Consider the following 22163-nt stretch of genomic DNA (forward strand, 5'->3'; position numbering starts at 1 on the left):
AAGGATTTAGTTTCTTCTGGAGTCCAAGAAAATTTATCTTTCTCCATTAATGATGTTAGAGGTGTTTCGATTCACCCTAATTCTTAATAAAATTGCGACAATATCTTGTCAACCTGAGAAATCCTTGAAGATGCTTTATGGTTTTGGGGATTTTCCATTTCTTAATGGCTTTAATTTTGTTACTGTATACCTTAACACCCTTCATGAGATATAGTATGACCCAAATATTCCACTTCATGTACTCCAAAGAAACATTTGGATGTTTTTACATATAATTGTTTCTCCTCCAATAGTTTGAGTACACTGTCAACATGTTGAGCATGATCCTTCCAAGACTTGTTGTAGATTAGTATATCATAAAAAAATAGTAACATGAATTTTCTAAGGAAGGGTTTGAAAATGGAATTCATCAAACCTTGAAATATAGAAGGTGCATTTGTAAGGCCAAAAGGGATGACCAAAAATTCATAATGACCCTCATGAGTTCTAAATGTTGTTTTCAGAATGTCTCTAGTCTTCATTCTATTTTGATGATATCCTAAATACAAATCCCACTTGGTGAAGTAAATTGCTCCATGTAATTAATCGAACAATTCATCAATCATAGGAGTGGGAAATTTATATTTAATAGTGAGCTTATGGACCTCCAGATAATCTAGACACATGCACCATGATCCATCCTTCTTATGCAATAATACTATTGGAGTAGAGAAATAACTTTGACTAGGACGAATTATATCGGCCTCTAGCATTTCTGCAACCATACATTCAATTTCACTATTTTGGGCATAGGGAAACCTGTAAGGACTGATGTTTGGAGGAACACTTATTAGACGCAAAATAATACCATGATCATGATCATGAATAGGTGGGAGGAATTTGGGAGTCTCAAATACCTTGGAATGATTGTCCAATACTTTTTGGAGATCAGGAGAAATAGATGATTTCGATGTTTGAAACTCTACTGAGCATAATTGTGCAATTACACCATGCTGACCTTTATTTAGAATATTTTTCATGTCATTAGAGTTGATTAGCTTTCATGGTTTCCCCATGATACCCCTTAATTCAACTTCCCTTCCTTCCCAAAACAAAATTCAAGAAAAGTTCTTAAAATTTAAAAGTTATGATCCCCAAATATTGTAACCATTGGACTCTTACTACAACATTAGTACCACTCCTTGAAATGGAAAGCATTGGACTATTCAATACATATTCCCCCACGGATAACTTTATATTATGTAACGATACACACATATGTAGCCATATATGGGAGCTCTGATGGGGATCGCGCGCCGCGTCCGCGAAGGTCTAGGATAACCTAGCTGCAGGAACCGCAGGATCATAGGCCGCCACAACTGATCGGCCAGCACAGAAGCAGACTACGGGGTTTGGGTTTGTTCAGCTCCCGAAGACGGTTATCGGCGGTTTGACCGGGATGGAGGACTTCGGTTTCACGGACCTCGTGGATTACTCCGAGGATCCACTAGAGGGGCATAAAATATTCGGAAACCCTAATGAGGCGTCCCCGGGTTTCTTTACACCAGCTGTTGAAGTGGCCTCCACACAGGACACCTTACCTGTGGTCTCCCTGCCTGATCCACTCTCCACATCGTATGATCTGGAAGCTCCGCCTCTCTCGCCTGGGACTGCCCTTCTACTTTCCTCTCTCTCACCAGACTCCTTGGCATTCGACCCGCTCCCATCGCCGCGATTCGATCCAACATTAGCTCAAGCAGAGACTCGGGAGACAGCAGAAAAACCCCAACAAGAAGCTGGGATTAGGCCTTCCGGTTGTTTCAGTACTCCGGCCCTCAATGTACAGCCTACAAAACCCTCCCCTCCGGTTAGGGTTTCAAATCCACTTGTAGATCACCCGACGGCGCCTCGCACGAAGAAGCGGAAATCGAAGTGCATCAGAGCGACGGCAAAAGACATCACCATAGCCTTCGGTGACCCCACCGATTTTGAGGATACTATGGCACTGGCTCGGACGGTCCTGGTTGGACATGTGCGGGGGCGTACCTTCTCGGCGGAAAGATTGACGCTATGGGTTAAAGAAATATGGGGTGCTCTTTTCACAGAATTGCCAGAGGTACAAGAACTTCCAAGGGGATGGTTCTCACTCCACTTTGCGAACGAGGGATTCACGGACACAGTACTAGCACAGTACTGGCACATAGAAATGGCACCTGTGCTATTGAAACGGTGGAGCCCCCTATTCGATCCTGAGCGCGAACAGATTGGAGCAGGCCCACTGTGGGTGCGACTGCCGGGGCTGCCTTTACAATATTGGACTGAGGAAGCATTTATCAGAATTGGGAACGCACTGGGTACGTATTTGGACCATGATCGTTCGTATAAGGATACAAAGAAAAGAACCCTAGCTAGAATTCTGGTGCACCTGGACACTCGGGATGGCTTGGAAGAAAAAATCACACTAAAATGGGGAAAATTCAGCAGAACACAGATTCTGGATTATGAAGGCGTTCCATTCCGCTGCAACCGATGTCACCAAGTGGGTCACCTATTCAAGGAATGTCCATTGAACAAAAGTCAGGAAGGATCTCCAAACATCTCGCCCGCGGCATCCAGAGGTGTCTCCCCAACCATCCCCCGTCCTCCACAAAGCAGCGCGGTACCTCAAGGCGCCCCAGAGAAAGCAGACATGCTCAAGACAGCCCCGCCCTCGCCTCCACTGACTAGGGCTCGGGCAGCAGCAGCGGCAGCGCAAGCTTCGGGTACCTCACTTATCCCTCCCTCTAACTCTTTAGATCTCTCATCTGTATATGTGAATTCATTTGCATGTACCATGGCACAGTGCACTATCCCTCCGCCCTCATTGTCCCTCTCATCTTCGCCCTCCTCGCTTTCATCATCCAGATCGACTCCCTCCCATCCATACTCCCTTCGCCCTCGGTCTTCACATTTGGAGGCCTCTGATACACAATTCGGGTTGGGTTTAGTCCCTCTTGGTCCTGGTTTCCTATCTACCCGGGGTCGTAAATCAAATCTCAACAAAGCCATCAGGCATGCAGGCGCGGAAGTGGCTGCTGGGCGCCAAGCCACCATCGATGGGGTCCTTAGAGCATCAAAACCCCCAAAGATTGGTCCCCCATGAAGTGCCTCTCCTTTAACTGCCGGGGCCTGGCTAGTTCCCCAAAGAAACTAGCCCTCAAACGACTTTTTGAGGTCGAATCACCTGATATCATTCTCCTACAAGAAACCCTCGGCCCTGCAGAGTCCACTACTCACTCCCTCACCTCCCTGTCGGCAAGATGGAATTTCCTTGCTACTGATGCTATTGGCAGATCGGGGGGGCTGGCGATAGGGTATAATCCCAAATCTATCAGATTGGACTCCTCTTGGGGAGGCCATGGCTATATGGGAGTGGACATATTCTCAATAGACCTTGGCCTCACCCTTCGCATCGTCAATATATATGGACCCTGTCAACAGCGGGAAAATTTTTGGAGACATCTACTCAACTGTAACCTATTGACACTTGACCGCATCATTTTGGGAGGAGACTTGAACTTTTCTCTGGGGTTCAGGGAGTCATGGGGTTCAATGGCCCAAGTAGATTCTATCACAGATTTCATGAGGAGCTTATTGGAGCAGCACGATTTCATTGACATCCCTATGCAGAAGCCCCTCCCCACGTGGAGAAATAGAAGGGTAGGGACCGCTGCTCTGGCTCGCAGGCTGGATCGTTTCCTGCTGAAAGGCCCTCTGATACAACAGTTACATTTCTATAAACAGTGGGTGGGTAATGGTGGCATATCTGACCACTCCCCTATTTTAATGGATATCCTGGGCCCTCATCAGAAGCCAAAAGCTCCATTTAAGTTTAATCACACGTGGCTTCAGGACCAGAGCTTCTCAAAATTGGTCACGGATTTCTGGAGAGCACATCCCATTGACAGAGAATCTTCGATGGCTAGGGGATTCGTTAAAAATCTTACTGAACTTAAACATATTGTGATCAACTGGGCCAAAGATAAGAAGACAAGAGAAGATGTGCAGCTCACTACAGTGGAAGAAGAATTGAAAGCTCTTCTGGATGAGCGAAATCTGGGTTTCATTTCACAAGAAGACAAGGCTCGTCTGGTGGAATTGGAAAACCAGAAGAATAATATACTCAAGAGTAGGGAGGAGTCTCTCAGACTGCGCAGCAGGGCAACTTGGCTTAAAGCCGGAGATGAAAACACAAGATTCTTCCACAATTTCGCCAAAGGAAGGAAAGTGGCGAACACCATTTGGAACCTCCCCCTTCCTGAAGGTGGACTGGCGGATTCCTTTAACAAACTCTCTCAACTCGGTACTGCACACTTCAGAGGATTATACAAGAGCCCTGCAGGCACAAATCTGGCTGAAATCATCAATGTGGCCTCTCACTTCCCTAGATTTGTAGATGAGGAGGATTCTGAAGGACTATCTGCACCCGTCACTATGGAAGAACTGGAAAGTACACTCAAATGGTTTCAAAGGGAAAAGAGCCCTGGGCCGGATGGCTGGACAATAGAGTTCTACATCGCCTTTTTTGATCTCATGGGAGGAGATATCCTTAAGGTGGTAGAGGAAAGCAGAACTTCGGGCAGTCTCTATAATGCTATTAACTCCACCTTCATCGCCCTCATTCCTAAATCCGATTCCCCATCCTCCTTTGACGACTTCCGCCCCATATCCCTGTGCAATGTGCTCTATAAAATTATCTCTAAGATCATTGCCAATAGGATCAAGCCCATCCTGTCTAGACATATCGCCCCTCAACAATTTGCTTTCCTGGAAGATAGGCAGATCCATGAAGCTATTGGCTCCGCCCAAGAAGCGATTCATTCCATTTGGACCAAACACCTTAAGTGTATTCTGCTGAAGATAGACCTATCCAAGGCATTTGACCGAGTCAGTTGGCTTTTTATCAAAATGATTCTTATTCATATCGGTTTCCCCCACGCCCTCATCAATTGGATCATGGCCTGCATTACATCTCCCACCTTCAGTATCTTGATCAATGGATCTGCCTCACACTTCTTTCACTCCGAAAGAGGGCTGCGACAGGGCTGTCCTCTTTCGCCACTCCTCTTCCTATTGGTCATGGAAGCCCTAAGCCGGCTTATCATCTCAGCAAAAAGGGAAGGGACTATCAGAGGCCTCAAAATCACTGATGAATGCTACCTCACTCACCTACTGTTTGTAGATGATGTCCTAATCTTATTGGATGGCAGCATACAGGACACATCTACCTTCATTCGCATTCTAGGTCTCTTCTCACATGCAACGGGTATGGAAGTAAATCGGTTGAAATCTACTATCACTCTGGTTGGTACTTCAGCAAACGAAAACCATATGGCAAGGCAGGCATTCCCATACACTCCTCAGCCATTGGACAGGGGGCTAAAATATCTTGGATATTGGTTAAAGCCGACATGCCAAAAGATCGCAGACTGGGTTTGGCTGGTAGCAAAAGTGGAAAAAAGACTATCATGCTGGAGCCATAGATATCTATCCAGGGCTGGGAGGTTAACCCTGATCAAATCAGTACTTGAAGCAACGCCGGTATTCTGGATGGCACTGGCCTGGATCCCTCGGAACATTCTGGCAAAACTACAGCAATTATGCAATAGATATTTATGGGCAGGCAACCAAGACAAGCGTATCTTTGCCTGGATCGGCTGGAATAAGATAGCTTTACCAAAGAAATGGGGAGGCTGGGGGTTAAAGGAGCTCCCTATCTTTGCCAAAGCCCTGGCAGGGAAAATGGGTTGGGCTCTACTGACGACTCAAAGCTTATGGACTAGACTTACCTACCACAAATACATTTGGCCCCTCAGCATCATCGATTGGGCTAGACTCCCAGTATGGAACAAAATAGGCATATCATCTATCTGGAAGGCCCTATTACACTCTCTGCCACTAATCAGAGACTACTTGGTATGGCGTATCAGAGACGGGAATAGAGCAAGGATTGGGCTCGATCCTTGGACCGGTAGTGGAGGGAGACATATACTCCCTCGAGATCTGGTGGAATATCTCTCAGCACAAGATATCAAAGTAATCTCACAGATCGCGGATCATGATCACTCTGACATATTCCACCAGGCATGGAAATATGCACACCAGCTAAACCTCCCCAGAAGATGGCACCCAGCTTGGAGAGAATACAGAGAGGCCTTGATTGAATCACATATTCGAATTACAGAGGGGCCGAACGAACTCGTATGGAACCTGGCTGAATGCGGTCTATACACCCCCAAGGCAGGCTACCTCCAGCTAATCTCTCATAAGAAGCCCGAAGTCCTAGCTAGCTGGTGGCAGAATATTTGGAAACATTCCGCATCACCTCGATCAAAGCTCTTCACCTGGTGTATCTTGCGAAATAAAATACCCACCGGAGAACAGCTCATGAAAAGGGCACAGTATGGTCCTACCTGGTGCGTTCTTTGCAAAGAAGCCTCAGAGTCAACAGAACATATATTCCTGAGATGCCGTTCGACTCTGAACCTTTGGAAAAACCTTAAGAACTTCACAAATTACTCTGGTGAATGGAACGGAACAGACCTCATTAACGCATGGACAGAATGGGATAGGAGAAATAAAGGTTCAAAGAATATCAATCTGCCCATAATCGTAAACTGGTCCATATGGAAATCTAGAAATCGGTTAATATTTGAGGACAAGCCGATTCACTGGCCATTGATTGAGGCTGGTATCATCACTGCCCTGAGAGAGCTACCAGACCCGCCCCCTCCAAAATCTCGACATCCTACCCCTCCCCCTCACATCGATCAAGGCATACCTTGGGCCTACTTCGACGGAGCCGCAAACATGCAGAGCTGTGGGGGCGGCATCATTATCCATTTATCTGAGCATCATCTATACAAAATTAAGGCTGGTCTGGGTGCCGGAACCAACAACTTCGCAGAACTCATCACACTGCGCCACTTACTTCATTTTGCACTGAGTCACCACTGCACTAGCATCAACATATTCGGGGATTCTCAGATCATCATAAATTGGATCAATGGCACATCCACATGTCACATACACACACTCAGCATTATATTGAATGAAGTTCTCGAACTCAAATCAGCATTTAACAATATCACTGTTTCACACATCTACAGGGAACATAACAAAGGCGCTGATAAATTATCCAAGGAGGCAGCGATGATGGACAAAGGCATCTGGGAGATCACCGAGATCCAAGACCAGCAGGAACAAAAATTTTACCACCGTCCTTACATAGACCCGGGATATCCAACCACGGGTCATCTAACAGTTTAAAGGAATGTGCACGTCCATGACAGCAGTATATATATTGACAATTTTTGTAAATTTTTGTTTTTATTTTCAGCTAGATAGATGCCGAAAAGGCACACTGTAAACAGCACTATACAGAATACCCTGCATGGTAAATCTATACAACAACTCAAACTGATAATTTTTGAAAAACATCAGATACAACAGAATGACTATGGCATATGCTTCAATGCATCTACATATGTAAATTTTCATATTAATGAAATTTACGGATTTTTCCAGTGGAAAAAAAAACTTTATATTATGTAACTTTTTAGAGAAATGTATAGTTCCTCCATTAAAAACCATCACTTGACACTCTGGTGGTGGATATAGGAAGCGATTCAATTCTTTGGCTATCTTACAATGAATAAAATTATGGGTACTACCCGAATCGATCAACATTATTACCTTTTTCTTCTTGATGTGTCCTTTTATCTTGAGAGTTTGAGGAGTGGTAATTCCTACCAATGCATTACAAGATATGGATGGATTCATTTCTTCTTTCTCTAGGGCTAGTTCCTGGTGTATATCCTCTTCTTCTGATGTTTCTTGTTCCATATCTTCCTCCTCTTCACAATCTATGTAAAGTAATTTCTTCTCAGCACACTTATGACCTTTAGTGTATTTTTTATCACAAAGGTAACATAATCCTTTTTCTAATTTTTCCTCCACTTGTTGTGGTGTCAGCCTTGTAGGTTGTGGAAGGCTAGGAGTAGCAACACTTCCATATTTATAGTGGTGAGTGGTAGACTTCTTTGTTTCCATAATTTTTCTTTCAAATTTTCTTAACACCCTAAATGCCTTCTTCAATGAATCAGGTTCCCAAAGGTGAACCTCATGTTGTATGTTATCCTGTAAGGTCCCTATGAAGACATCAATCCTACGCTCCTCTCGAATATGATTTACCCTGATAATCAATTTCTGGAAGTCCTCAATGTGCTTCAGCATTAAACCCTTTTGTTTGAGATTTATCAATTGGGTAAAGAAGGTGTTACTCTTTGTATCCTCATAATGTGCTATCATTTCCTCCATAAAAATTGACCAAGTGACAACTGGTTTATGAGAACAAAGCCATCGATACCATACAAACTTATTGGGTTCTAAATAAAAAGTTGCAATGCATGCCTTTTGTGTGTGTTGCACATTATGGAGATTGAAATATTGCTCCATCTATAGTATCCATGTCACTGGATCATTACCATCAAACTTCCTCATATCGGTCTTTGGAATATGGTGGGTCTTCAATCCAAATTTAAAGTATATGGAATCATGGTTAACATTCATTTTTTATCATCATGAGTTTCATCTAATACCTTTTCACCATTAGGAAGCATTTCTTATAGCATCTTTGTCAAACCTTCCTTCAAACCTTCCATATCTTGTTTTAAACCATTCTCCAATTCTTCCATGTTGTGTTTCACTTTTCCTTCTATACCATCCATATTACATTCCATACCAGTCCTCAATCCATCTACCATTGCTTCCATTTCATTTTTTGTTACTGTTTGTGAGAGCAAAATTTGTTGCACTTGGTCTCATAATTTTGATATATCATGGTTCATTTCTTCCTATTCCTCATGCATTATACTATATATTTCTATTGCTTACTAGGTGTTTCCATTTTATTTCTTTGAGTCATTTTGGAATCAAACAATGATATGTATGCTTTACTATGCCCCTTGAATGACTTCAAACTCACTTTTCGAACAAAACTTATGGCAATTTTTAAAATAAATACATAAGCTTTTTTGGCCTTGTAGGAGCTCAATATTGAATCTGTTGTATCTTTGTAACTTCAGATCTCCAAGGCTTGAAGTTAGGTTATGTGGTATCCCTTTATTTCATCTTTCCAATTCCACAATTCAGACCAAATTTGGATTCTTCAAGATAAAGTTATGTCTAATCTCCCACGATGACTTGGTTATGGAGGGTTTCAGTAAAGCGAAGTTGTACAGAGTTCCACGTGTCATTGTTTCGACCTTCAGCCCTAAAAATGATACAAATGATACTATGTTCCATTCAATATAATAAATGTTTTAAAAAATTCAAATAGCATGCTCGTAGAGGAATATGTGACGATTTTCCCAAGGTCACTTATTTGAGGCAAAATTCTGGAGCATGCAAAAAGCCTAATTTCTTCAGACCATATCTGTAAAAATAAAGTGAACCAAGATCTAAAATATTTATAGGAAGTTCATAATTATTTTGAATCATAGTAAAAATTTTAGCTTCTGAACATTTTTAGAAAAATCATTATAGTGAAAATTCTATGATGACCTATTTGCAACAGTGAAACCCTAGAATCCAAAGCTTTGATACTAAATGTTATGCAACCATATCACAAAAGGATAGATCAATGACATGAAAAATATGCTCTTCTGGGATGAAACCTCCTTTACATTACATAAATGAATAATTTAGGGATGATACAACTGATACTCATACAAAATGGCTAAATAGTTACTAAAAGAATGACCAAAATTTGCATATAAATGATCATTTTTCAGTCGGTGACTAGTAGTAGCTAATTTACAGTATCTTATAACGTGATCAATGTTTAGTCATTTTTAGCTTATTCATTAATTGGTTGCCTCAATTTTATTGTCTAGTAGTACATTTAGTCATAAATTTAATCATGACAATTAATGACTAGATATACAACAAAATATATTACTATATGATCATCAGAGAAAACCAATTAATGACCAAAGAAATATGACCCAGAATGTTGGTCATGTTATAAGATATTGTAAATTAGCTACTAATAGTCACATATATGCAAATTTTAGTCATTGTTTGAAACCAATTAATGACAAAAGAAATATGACTAAATTTTGGTCATGTTATAAGATATTGTAAATTAGCTGCTAATAGTCGTATATATGCAAAATTTGGTCGTCATTTGTAATCAAAAATTTATCATTTGCAGTAGTCATTTATCTTTTCTTGGTAGTTTCATATTCATTATGTAAACAACTAATTTAATAGTTTATATTCATTTCATTTACTTTCATTAACAATCATTATAAACAAGTAATTTATTTGTATATTCATTTTATTTGTGTTCATCATTAATCAATATACACTACTAATTTAGTATTCTTAGATTGATTTTATGTGTTAATTATTAATCAACATAAGTTAATTAGTATGATTTTACGACAACAAAAAAAAAAAATTGTCATACAGTGTGCATGTTCATCTAATATGAAAACAAAAAGTTACATATGTTAATTACAATACTAAACAATATCAAGTGCAACTATAAATAATTTCAACTACATAAATTATATTATATGAAATGTCAACTATTACAATACAAATTTCTAACTTAATATTGGTTGGACTACAATTTACACATGAAATATTGTTTCATCACTTCAAAACGTTATCATTGTGTTGCCAATGCATTCCAGGTGAATTTACCAACTCTGAAGACTTTACCATCAATCGCTATGTGTGTGTCTCATATAGGATATTAGCTCTAAGGGTTTGACTAGACTAATTCTCTCCTCTCTCTCTCTTTTTGCATTTGTCGCTTGAATGTTATTCTTCTTTTCTTTATTCAATTCCTGCTTCTTACAATCAATATTGAGTTCCTTCTCTAAAAACAAAAGAAGATACAATGTAGAGTGTAATATATGAAATACGATGGACACTAGAATATAAACTAAAGTAGACTATAAATGATATATACAACAAAATAAAAAATATATTAATCTCCAAACTTCATAATCAATGAATGCATTAAACTCGCTATATGGCATGAGAGAGAAATTAAATTATACAAGGTAAAAGTTTAAGTCGCTACCTCTATTAAAATCATGACCGGAAAAGGGATATAGTGGACATGTGATCATTTTTCATGACCTAAAAGTGTTCAAATTATAAGATTAGTCCATTCTTAATTTCACAGTAGAAAAAACACAAATCCTATATTTTTTTGGAATCAACAATGTGTTTCAACCCTAATATAAATTATCATGATCGATATGTTATAAGAAATTAAGAATAGACCCACAATTCATGGCCACATTTTCATGACATCAAGAAAATAATTGTAAAGGCTATAAAATTGTAGATATCTAATATTATAACCTCACCTCAAAAGTTATATTTTGATACACATCAACATGTGTTAAGCCGAAAGGATTAGTTCGTTGAACCTTGTGTCTGAATTATTGTTCGACCACTATCTCCAAAGAGTTCATGTAAGCAAGTATAATAAACATTAAATTTTCTATAATAAAAAAACCTATCGTGAACTAGCCCATGGTTTCCTTGGGTCTACAGAGTCAAAAGCTAGACTTTCAAATTTCTACATGCCACACTCTCAATATAAACCAATCTCTTGCTTTCTTTATCATAAAAACCAAGACTACTTTAGTGGAAATCAACATGGATACTTTAATGAGACTTGTTAGACTTGAAAATAATTTTTCATGAAAGTGTTCATAACATTTTTCCACTAGGATTCAAGGCCTGCATTGGACCTTCATTGCCAACACCACTACATATCCCCAACTTCAAAAGCTTTACAAAGACCACAACTTCTCCAAATGGTGCTTGATCAATACTTGTCTATTCCAGTCTTGGAGTCCATGTTAGACCTTATGAAGAAGATGTGAAATCTAAGGCTTCAATACAAAATTTACGATATTGATTCATGCAATCCACACAACCATTAAACAACAATTTTAAGTAAGACATAATAGTTCTATTCAAATTTTATTGTTTATATTTCTTGGAAACGACAAAAATAAAACCCCAAAGCAATAACATTATGAATTCTAGCCATCCTACAAAGTTTGTTAGACCTAAACAAGGAAGAACATGTAATATTAGAGCTTGGTGATTTTACTTAATTTAAGGTATTATTAGATCTTCCAATAGTTCTTTTATGTAGGAGAGAGGCAAAGAGATATTTATATGCCAAGAAATAGCCATTGATAAAAGAATACCTTAATGCTTGAGAATTCTTTTTTTATTCTTAGATACTGACTCAACAAATATTCTTATTATAGTTAAGAAAACATTACTTTGACTTTTCCAAACATGGAAAAACACTATTTTATATATTCCATTGACAAGTAAGGTTGAATTGTACTTTATTATCTAAACTTAAATGGGCATTCAATTGATACTAATTTTAGTTTTAGGAACAAATTCATACAATGCTAAGAATTTGTTGGAGTCGGGTACATTCCAGTAACTGTCACGGGATATGATAGATAAAGAAAAACCCAAGTGAAAGGTCGAGAATGGTTACTTTTTGTATCTAACATAATAATGAAAAAACCATTTTGAAATGTGATCTTGTTGATGTTATACCTTCCAAATCCAATATCCAAATTTCTCGAGGATATTTTTATGTTTTTACATCATGTTCATACAATTTCTACCACAATTGAAGACATGCTTACATATTTAGTGAGCCAAGAGAAGACTATCAATGGGTTATGAAGCACAAAAGAAACACCTTAGTCATATGCAAATTCATTATGACATAATAGTCACAATCCACTACTTTGAAAAACGAGTTGTTTTTCTTTTCCAGAAACTATCTTCAATCTAATGTCTTGGATGGCTAATATGATGATTAAATTTACCTCAAACAATTTCCATAGTGCCACCTAATTAAGGTTTTCAAATAGCAATAACTAGATAGATTTTATTTATTCTTAAATACACTATTTTCAAAGACAAAATGAGAGGAAAATATTTAAGGCATGTTGTCCCTACAAAATAAGTACAAGAAACTAGCCTAAGATAACTTGCCAATTACTCTTCCCTTTGAACTGTTACCATTACAATCACAAGGGGGTATCCTTAGTGATGGTGTGTTGTAAACAACTTAAGGAAAATGTTTAAAACAAAAAGTGATTAGCACATGAAATATTTTTCATCGAGATGCATGTAAGGAAACAAGGGCACAGGAAAACTCAATCAAATAATACAAGGGAGATTCAATTTCATTAGTGAAATACAACTATGAATGATGAAAGGAAACCAAAATGCACCTTAAATGAATGTAGAGTAAAAAAAAGGCATTACAGGCACCCACAACACTATAAAAGAGCACAGTTATTCAACAACAACACTGAAAGAGCTATTAATACATGGCATAATCAAACCTTATATATATATTAATAAAGATATTTTTTGCATCATAATGATGAATACAACATTAGTTGCATAACTAACAATGCATGTAGTAAGGGCAACAATGAAAATAGTTGGAAAAGGATGAAAACAATTATGGGCACCCAGAGCACTGTAACAAGACACAACTATTCAACCATAGGATTCAAAGAGCTATAAAGACTGATGTCATCTCATTGTTTTGACCTCAATTTGGTGGAAATAATTCCTATTGTTAGTTACTTAACTCCAACATAGTTGTTGTATGGTACACCTGCTATATAGGATGAAAATATGTTGCTACAACACTTGATCACCAAAAGTTTCTATTGCTCACTAATAATTATGTACATAAGCTACTAATTAAAATGCATTACAACACTTATCCTAGAAATATGTCTTCTAGATTGTTCACATTATTAGGATTTGGTCAATGTTTCAAACCAACTAATGAGGTTCATCCTTAGGACAAGGTGACAAATCAATTGTTTTGTAGGAATAAATAGCATGGATGCATCATTGGCCAGAGTTAGTCGTTACAAAATTAGTTACTAAGGTAAGAAAAATATTATTTAATTTTCTTTTGGTAAAGAGATTGTGTATGAGAATATTAAAATTTTATGAATTTAGTTAAAAATTAGCTGTTATGAATAACTAAATCTAGAATATTCTATTTCAATGAATTTAATAATTATTTATATAATATTAGAATATTAAAATATTAAGAGTTTAGTTAAGAAATATTTGTTAGGAATAACTAAATCTAGAAAATTCTATTTCAATGAATTTAATAATTATTTATATAATATTATTTGTTACGAGAGGGCCTATTCTATTAAATAGCTAGGTTGACTAAAAAATAATAATATAAAACAAATAAATAAAGCATCTTATTGTTCCGAAACAAGGGAAAATATATGTTAGCTAAATTAATAAAAGTAAATTTTCTTTATTTTCCAAGGTGAGTCCTATGAGAAAGCGTGTGGTGTTCCAATGGGTTCCCCTCTTTCCCCTATCATCGCCAACTTGTTTATGGAATATTTTGAGAACAAGGCCTTGGCCTCAGCTCAATTTTGCCCTAAAAATTGGAAGAGGTTTGTTGATGATACTTGTGTCATCTGGCCTCATGATCGAGAGAAGCTAGACCTATTTCTTGACCATCTCAACTCTCCTTCAGACTCTATCAAGTTCATGATGGAAGTCGATGTGAATGGTTCCCTTCCCTTTTTAGAAATTCTCCTTTCAAGGATGGATGATGGTTCCATTTGTCACCAATTTTTTCATAAGAAAACTCACACAGAAAATATCTTCATGCTAGTTCTCATCACTTTCTAGGACACAAACTCGGTGTTCTAAGCACTCTTGCTAACCTTGCTCTAAGAATCTCTAATGATAGCCACCTTGAATAAAAAAATTCCCATCTTCTTAAAGTTTTTAGAATTAATGGGTATAGTAGATCCCAAGCCCTCAAGGCCTTTCATAAGGCCTACAAAGTGCCAAGATTTAAACTTTCTCATCTTTATCCTATCTCCAAGGTTCATCTCCCATATATCCAAGGAACCACGAACATGATTACCCATATCCTTAGCAAGAGCAATGTCTTTTCTTAGTTCAAACCTGTCAGTACCATTAAAAATTCTCTTAGACCTATTAAGGACCCATTGACCCTAAGGACACAAAGGGTGTCTACATTGGTTCCCTGCTCATGTGGTATTCACTACATTGGAGAAAATGGTAGGTTTATTAAGCAAAGAACCAATGAGAATGCTATCGATCTTAGGGACAATCTCTCTCACTCATCAGCCCTAGCAGAACATGCTAAGAAATCGAAACACAATGTTTCCATTGAGGATTCCAGAGTCATTGCTAGGGTTGATCAGTTCCACCACATGAAGCTTAGAGAAGTGATTGAGATCGAGAAACATTCCAGAAATCTCAAGAGGGATGATGGTTGGAAATCAAGTAAAATCTAGATTCCAGCTCCCTTGGCATGATTCTTCCTCCCCTTCTTCTCCTTTGTCCTTTTTATTTCTATTTGATTCCTTTTTTTTACTGTTTTATTTATTTATTTTTTCACCATTTTTTCTTTACATCTATTTCTAAAATGTTTACCTCTATTAATTTAGTTAACATATATTTTACCTTGTTTGGGAACAATAATATGCTTTATTTATTTGTTTTATATTATTATTTTTTAAGTCAACCTAGCTATTTAATAGAATAGGCCCTCCCATAACAAATAATATTATATAAATAATTATTAAATTCATTGAAATAGAATTTTCTAGATTTAGTTATTCCTAACAGCTAGTTCTTAACTAAACTCTTAATATTTTAATATTCTAATATTATATAAATAATTATTAAATTCATTGAAATAGAATATTCTAGATTTAGTTATTCATAACAACTAATTTTTAACTAAATTCATAAAATTTTAATATTCTTATACACAATCTCTTTACCAAAGATAAATAAAAAAATATTTTTCTTACCTCAGTAACTAATTTTGTAACCACTAACTCTGGGCAATGATGCGTCCATGCTATTTATTCGTACATATCGATTGATTTCTCACCTTTTCCTGAGGATGAAACACATTAGTTGGTTTGAAACATCAACCAAATCCTAATGATGTGATTAATCCGAAAAACATATTTCTACATTATTGATCACACAAGTCTTAGATCTAACACTTCTTCACTCACTAGTTCAAGAATACACCCCAGTATATGAAATAACATGCTTGAACATCCCTACACTTAGCTGTCGATTGGACTCCATGGAACTCACATCCATGGGATGCCAATAAACCAAGTTGACTTTTTGAGGTTAGAAAAGTTGCATGTATATTTAAAATGCTAGTTTCACTCTCTGAATTCGTGTTGCCAAGAATAAAAAACACATTGACCTCGCTTGACTGATTGTGCCTCGTGCAAACTTTCAACCAAACTTTTAAATATAAATAAAGTCAACCTATGTTTTTTAAAGATAATACAAGTCAAATTGGAGGTAGAGGTGGAAACATTTGCATAGAAGGTAGAACAAAATGTGTGGTAGGAGACAGAGAAGCAAGTATATGTGATTGTTGCCTTTGTAAGAAAGGAATCTCGTTTGATGATGGTGTCACAGGTGACAAGAATTCAAATCTCGGGGGATTAGAGACAAGGGAATATCCATAATTTTCTCGAGATTTTGGCACCATTGCTAATGGTATTTATGTACTTATTAACCTAGAGTCATTCACTGAAGCCACATGGTGACCAACAGAATGAGTTAAACTAAATGAATATGTCAAGCCATAACTGGAATTGTTGTGGCTAGGAATAGAAACTTGAAGTGTTCTCAGACTTGATTGTGAATTTGTGCGATGATTCTGATTTTTCAGGTGAGGAGGTTGACCCATTACATGTCTATTTCCTAATACACCTTGACTAGTTTGTAGCAAAGATGATGTCTTTATGGAAGTATATATGATATTTCGAGAAAAAAATACCTGATTGTAGAAGAGAGGATTTCAGACTCCTTCGTTATGAAAAATATCATTCTTCCAAATTTCCTTCATCTTTACATGATAAGGAAATCACTAAAAAGGAAGGCAGGAAAAAATGAAATGGGGAATAATTTGTCATCGAATTAATTAGATAAAAAAAGACAATAAGGAGAAAAGAATGCTACCCTTCTAGGAGGTCATCTCTCCTTCTAACTCATCATAGGCCTATCCATATGAGACAAGGGTCCATGCAGGGGTCCATGCATCTTCTAATCACTATTAGGAAGAGCAGGTTCCAGACCCATTATTTTCTCTCTCTCTAAGCCTGGCCACTTCTTTAGGCCACGAGGAAAATAATAATATTTCCTTGAGTTATCACTTCCCTTACAATGATTCTCCAATCTTTATTTGACACTAACATTTCAAATGATCTTCATGACCAAATGCCAAAGTAAAACAACTAAGTTGTAACCACCGTAGAGGAAGGGAAGTGAAGGATAGAGCTCAAAAGAGGCAAATATCCCTAGTTAAGGTGGGAGTATATATTTTATAAAGGTTGCAAACATGTCGATTGCATGCTCTAACTATTGGCTTTTAAAGAATGATAATTTTTGTTCCTTTTTGAATGCCTCAAAAAACATTCTGAAGTGTATCAATTTTTGGATCTATTTAAGCTCAATTTTGTATTATTTGTACATTCATTAACCTAAGTTTTTTTAAAGGATTCACTTTAGTTTTTTTAAGTTTTTATCATGATAGTCCAAAGTTATTTCTACCATAAATACAAGAAATGTGGTTGGTTTTTCCAAATATCTTGGTTTTAATGCCAAAGACAATGTTGAATCTTGGCTTAAAATATAAATGTTAAAGGCAATGAAATGTTAAGTTATCTAATAAGGAAATTGGGTTGACAATGAAAAGATAGACCTAGAATAACCATCATATAGAAGTAATCCAAATCTTTTGGTTTAAATGACAAAGACAATGTAATGTTAAGGGCTTTGTGTCTATATCTAATCTAATAAGGAAACTCGGTTGATAATGAAAATAATATATATGAAGCGACCATCATGCAAAGACAACAATGGTGCTTTGCATCATAAGGAATCCAATACAAATTCTAATGTTAGTGCTTTGCACCATAAGGAATTGAGTAGAAATTCTAGGCTACAGTTATATGGACAGAGTCCAAATGGAAAGACTCATCAATTGTCTTTGACTATGTAATTACAACCTCTTTATATAGCTGGGGTTATCTAATTACCACTATAGTTTGACCAGAGGGGGCTTCACTAGGAGAGTAATACCATACCACGTGGCTTCAGATTGGGGGATATAGATTGAGGGAAAAATGACATAATATATTGGGGGATATATATGAGGTAAAGGCTTTTTATATTGGCAGGTATAAAAATGGAGCTCAAAGTTAATGAAAAAATGTAAAGGGTTATAAAAAATGTTAATGAAAAGATGGATACCTACAATACCTAGTGAAAGTAGGGGTTTTTAAATTGGGAAGGTGTATTGGGCTCGTATTGGTATGAGGTTAAATAATATGATTTTTAGAGATATTTTCCAATATATAGTCAAATTAAGGCTATTCTTTAATATGCCATGAATGCATGTGATATGTAAAAGGCTTATTGAGTGAAGCTCCTATGAGTTTGACTTGCCTGAAACTCAGCAAAAGTTTGCAAACCTAATTATATTAGATATAATATATTCAAAATCTTTCAAAATAGCAGGATACATTAAATTTGGCAAGGTTTCGAGTTTTTTCGAGTGGTATACTTATTAGAAAGGTTTCTAGTTTTTTTAAGAAGTAGACATATTTTAAAGATTTCAAGGGAGTTTTTAACCTTTCTTTGAGTTTCTAAATTGAAGGGGGAAGGACTAGCATCGTAAGTAATCTAGTATAAATTCTAGGTTAGTGTAATATGGACATAATCTAGATAGAAAGACTCACCAATTGTCTTTGACTATGTAATTACCAAGTCTTTGTATAGATGAGGCTATCTAATTGCCAGTGTAGTTTGACAATCCATCTCACTAGGTGTGAAAGGTTGTATTAACTTTTCTTTCAAGACAACAATCCCGATTTCCTCCAGAAAAAACATGAAAGATGGATATGGAAATATTTATATGCATTGTAGATCATGACCTTTAGTCTTTCTTAGGTTCAACATCAACTACATGCCATCAAAAAAATTAGTAGGGGCATCTAAAAGATAACTACTTTGAAAACAACTACTTAAACGTTCCTTTGAAATAAAGGGTAAAAATAAGTATCATTCAACCCTTTCGTCACACTTTAGTGAAAAATAATGAGTTTCTGGATCTACATTTACCATAGAAATTTTCCTTGATTTGCAATTTGAAATGATACATACCAGTGTTGTCAAATCTCTAGCCCACCAATGATAAGTCGACAACCATATTTGCAAACATTTTAATAGGAAGGATCAACCAGACATGAACTGTGAGAACCACTAGAAATTTCCTTGTTCTCAGAAATGTAGAATACCATTAGAATATAAAATTCTTAAGTATGAATGCAAAGATCCAAAAATTTATACACAAACCATTCCAAACTTTTATATTAAATATTCTAAAACTAAATAGTACCTAGAAATAGACTAGAAAATGATGATTGGTACAAGGAAATCGGAACTTCTATCTGTAATCACGGAAGTTTTTCACAAGATGCAAGCCAAAAATCTGTTCTACAGTAGCAAGCTACCATGCTTAGCCCAACAATTCACAAAATTGCTCCATTCCCTCAAGTCACTTGGGGTATCAGCCACTCACTTTTTCTCTTCTCAGTAATGCAGACTACTATTATTATATAAAATTCTCAAGGAGGATGAATGCAGAGCTCATGAATTTTTAACGTGCACCATGCCATATTATAAAATACCTACAAATAGACTAAAAAATGGTGATTGGTACAATAAATTAGAACTTCAATCGACAAATAGGGATGCCTTTTGCAAAGCCACAAGCCACATAATTGTTTTGCAGTAGCAAGCTACTAGGTTTAGCCCAACAGTTCATAAGATCACTGCCCATCCCAACTCACTTGGAGTATCGCACTTTTATTTTAAGGAAATACTTCTTTGTCAACTGAAGTGGAAACTCAACAAATTTTGACAAACTAATTTCAATTCAAAAATATATTTATGTGCAAAATGGGAGATTGAACTAGATTAATAACTAATAACCCACAAATAACGGGATTGAATTTATTCCAACTAACTAATTGCTTAGTAAAATGAACACTATTTTTCTTTTCTGGTATTTGTATGAATCAACAACTAGGTTGGGCGTGTACTCAAGTGACATGGGGTCAATTCTATCTATTACAAAAACAACCACTAGGTGCATTGTAGACACCCCCCCCCCCAAAGCATTGCACACAGGCTAGACGAGGTTTGAACCAAGAATGTTGTAAAGATTCCTTTAACAATACACTCTATTGCCAACTAATCTACATCCATGGGGGGAACATATACACTACTTTTAGTTACTATAACTATTGTGTTTAAATATACTAAGGTAGAAATTTTCTCCCTTCACCCATCTCCAACTCCCTCCTCACGTGGGTTATCACCCTTTTTATTAACATACTTCTTGACTTCTTTGTCAACTGAAGTGGGCACTTAACAGATTTTGATGAACTAATTTTGACTCAAGAATACATTTTCCCATTCAAAAGTGGGGATTGAACTAGATTAGTTAGTAAAAACCCACAAATCGCGGGCTTTAATTTATTCTAACTGACTAATTGCTGAGTTAACTAAACACTTATGCTAGATACTACAACTAGTGTGCTTCATTTTGGAAAAATGCCTAATTACTTATAGATGAAATAAAAATTGTTTTCTAGAATTCAATAAACCAGGATTTTAGAAAATTGTTGTATAATTACAATATATTGGATCATTACATGAATAATACTTCAAAAACTCTAATACAAAACTTTAATACTTACATGAACATGATTTTATAGAAAAACTTTAACCTAATTTAATTTTGGTTTTTGTTTTGAACTAGACCCTAGGCTCATATTTAGCTCCACCCATCGATATTCTCTCTTTGGATCACAAAGTAAATATACACCTTCTAAAGCACCAAAACAAACATGGCTAACATTTAACACTATTAAATTTTTTGAGTTGATAACATACATTCACCTGGATTATTTAAATTGTAGATTATGAAGGATCACTTTGTACTCTCAGAAAAAATGAAAAAATAAGAAGACCAAACACCCTTGATAATTTTTGAACTGTTAAATTAACTCTCTCACTACAAGAGAGCTAGCATTATTTGCAGTTACATTGATAGATTATTATCTAATGGTTCACAAGTCATAATGGTTTCTTGATTAAAACAACATAATGGATATCTCCTCCTATATTTAACAACTTCACAACTTTAAGAAGACCATGTTGTGAGATGACATAATATTTGACCATCCACCAAGGTTTTAGTCACATGGCAGTCTGCCTCATCTAGATGGCATGCATTTTCAAAGAGATGAGGAATGGTGTAGAATTTAGGCAATTTTTGCAGAGTAGACACCCCTCATACCTAGAGGCTAGAACCTAAGTCAATTGAATATATGATGTATTGTTGGTTGTTCATTCATTGAGAAGGTTTTCCTACTTTGTGCACTTCATATAGGGTTTCATATTATGGTTGTTCCCATCTTGTTGATGGTTGCACATTATCACTTGACTGTGATGGTGCATCTTGTCTAAGCCTTAAGGGCTCTCACTTATTATCGCGTAATCTGAAAATTTGTTTTGGACTAATTATGTCACATCAATGATGGCTTAGTTGCATCTTCTCTATCATATTCAATTCTTTTCACTCTTTCATCTTGATTCCATCATCGAATGGGATGGTATTTGGTCTTGTTAAAATCCACCATCCCTTTTGATTCTAAAGAAAATCATAAAACAATGTTTTCTAGAGTTGATCCCTTGAGCTAGAAAAGAACCAACCTAAAGTGAGAGGAAGAGTTGTGGTAGCAATGCACAACCTTCCTATGTTCCCCTAGGGGTGAAATTGGTTAAGGGACTTTGTTACACTTTAAGTGTAGGTTTGGGAGGTAAGAAATGCCAATTTCACCCTGTATAATGGCATGCAATACCATATACTTGAATTGATTAATCCACAACACAAGGGGCTGTACCCACTGAATAAAAGCTTGATAAAC

At 36.6% G+C, this 22163-nt stretch overlaps 1 protein-coding gene across 1 annotated transcript; it reads left to right on the forward strand.

The window, feature by feature from the left end:
- The first annotated feature begins 3117 nt into the window (after positions 1–3117).
- On the forward strand, positions 3118–7287 carry LOC149155326 (uncharacterized). The gene is made up of 2 exons (XM_089444394.1): positions 3118–4691; positions 5229–7287. The coding sequence occupies exons 1-2, from the start codon at positions 3118–3120 to the stop codon at positions 7285–7287; spliced, it is 3633 nt and encodes a 1210-aa protein (XP_089300520.1).
- Positions 7288–22163: the final 14876 nt, after the last annotated feature.

The sequence above is a fragment of the Pinus tabuliformis genome, chromosome 9 (genome assembly GCF_031772625.1).
Source record: "Pinus tabuliformis cultivar Carrire ecotype Pingquan chromosome 9, CPIR1, whole genome shotgun sequence".
In the NCBI taxonomy this organism is placed as follows: domain Eukaryota; kingdom Viridiplantae; phylum Streptophyta; class Pinopsida; order Pinales; family Pinaceae; genus Pinus; species Pinus tabuliformis.

Excerpts from the sequence above, each read along its gene's own strand:
- LOC149155326 (XM_089444394.1), top strand. The coding sequence starts at position 3,118 with ATGAAGTGCCTCTCCTTTAACTGCCGGGGCCTGGCTAGTTCCCCAAAG. Across the intron at positions 4,692-5,228 it reads GACTTCCGCCCCATATCCCT|CATACAGGACACATCTACCT; the intron begins GTGCAATGTGCT and ends ATTGGATGGCAG.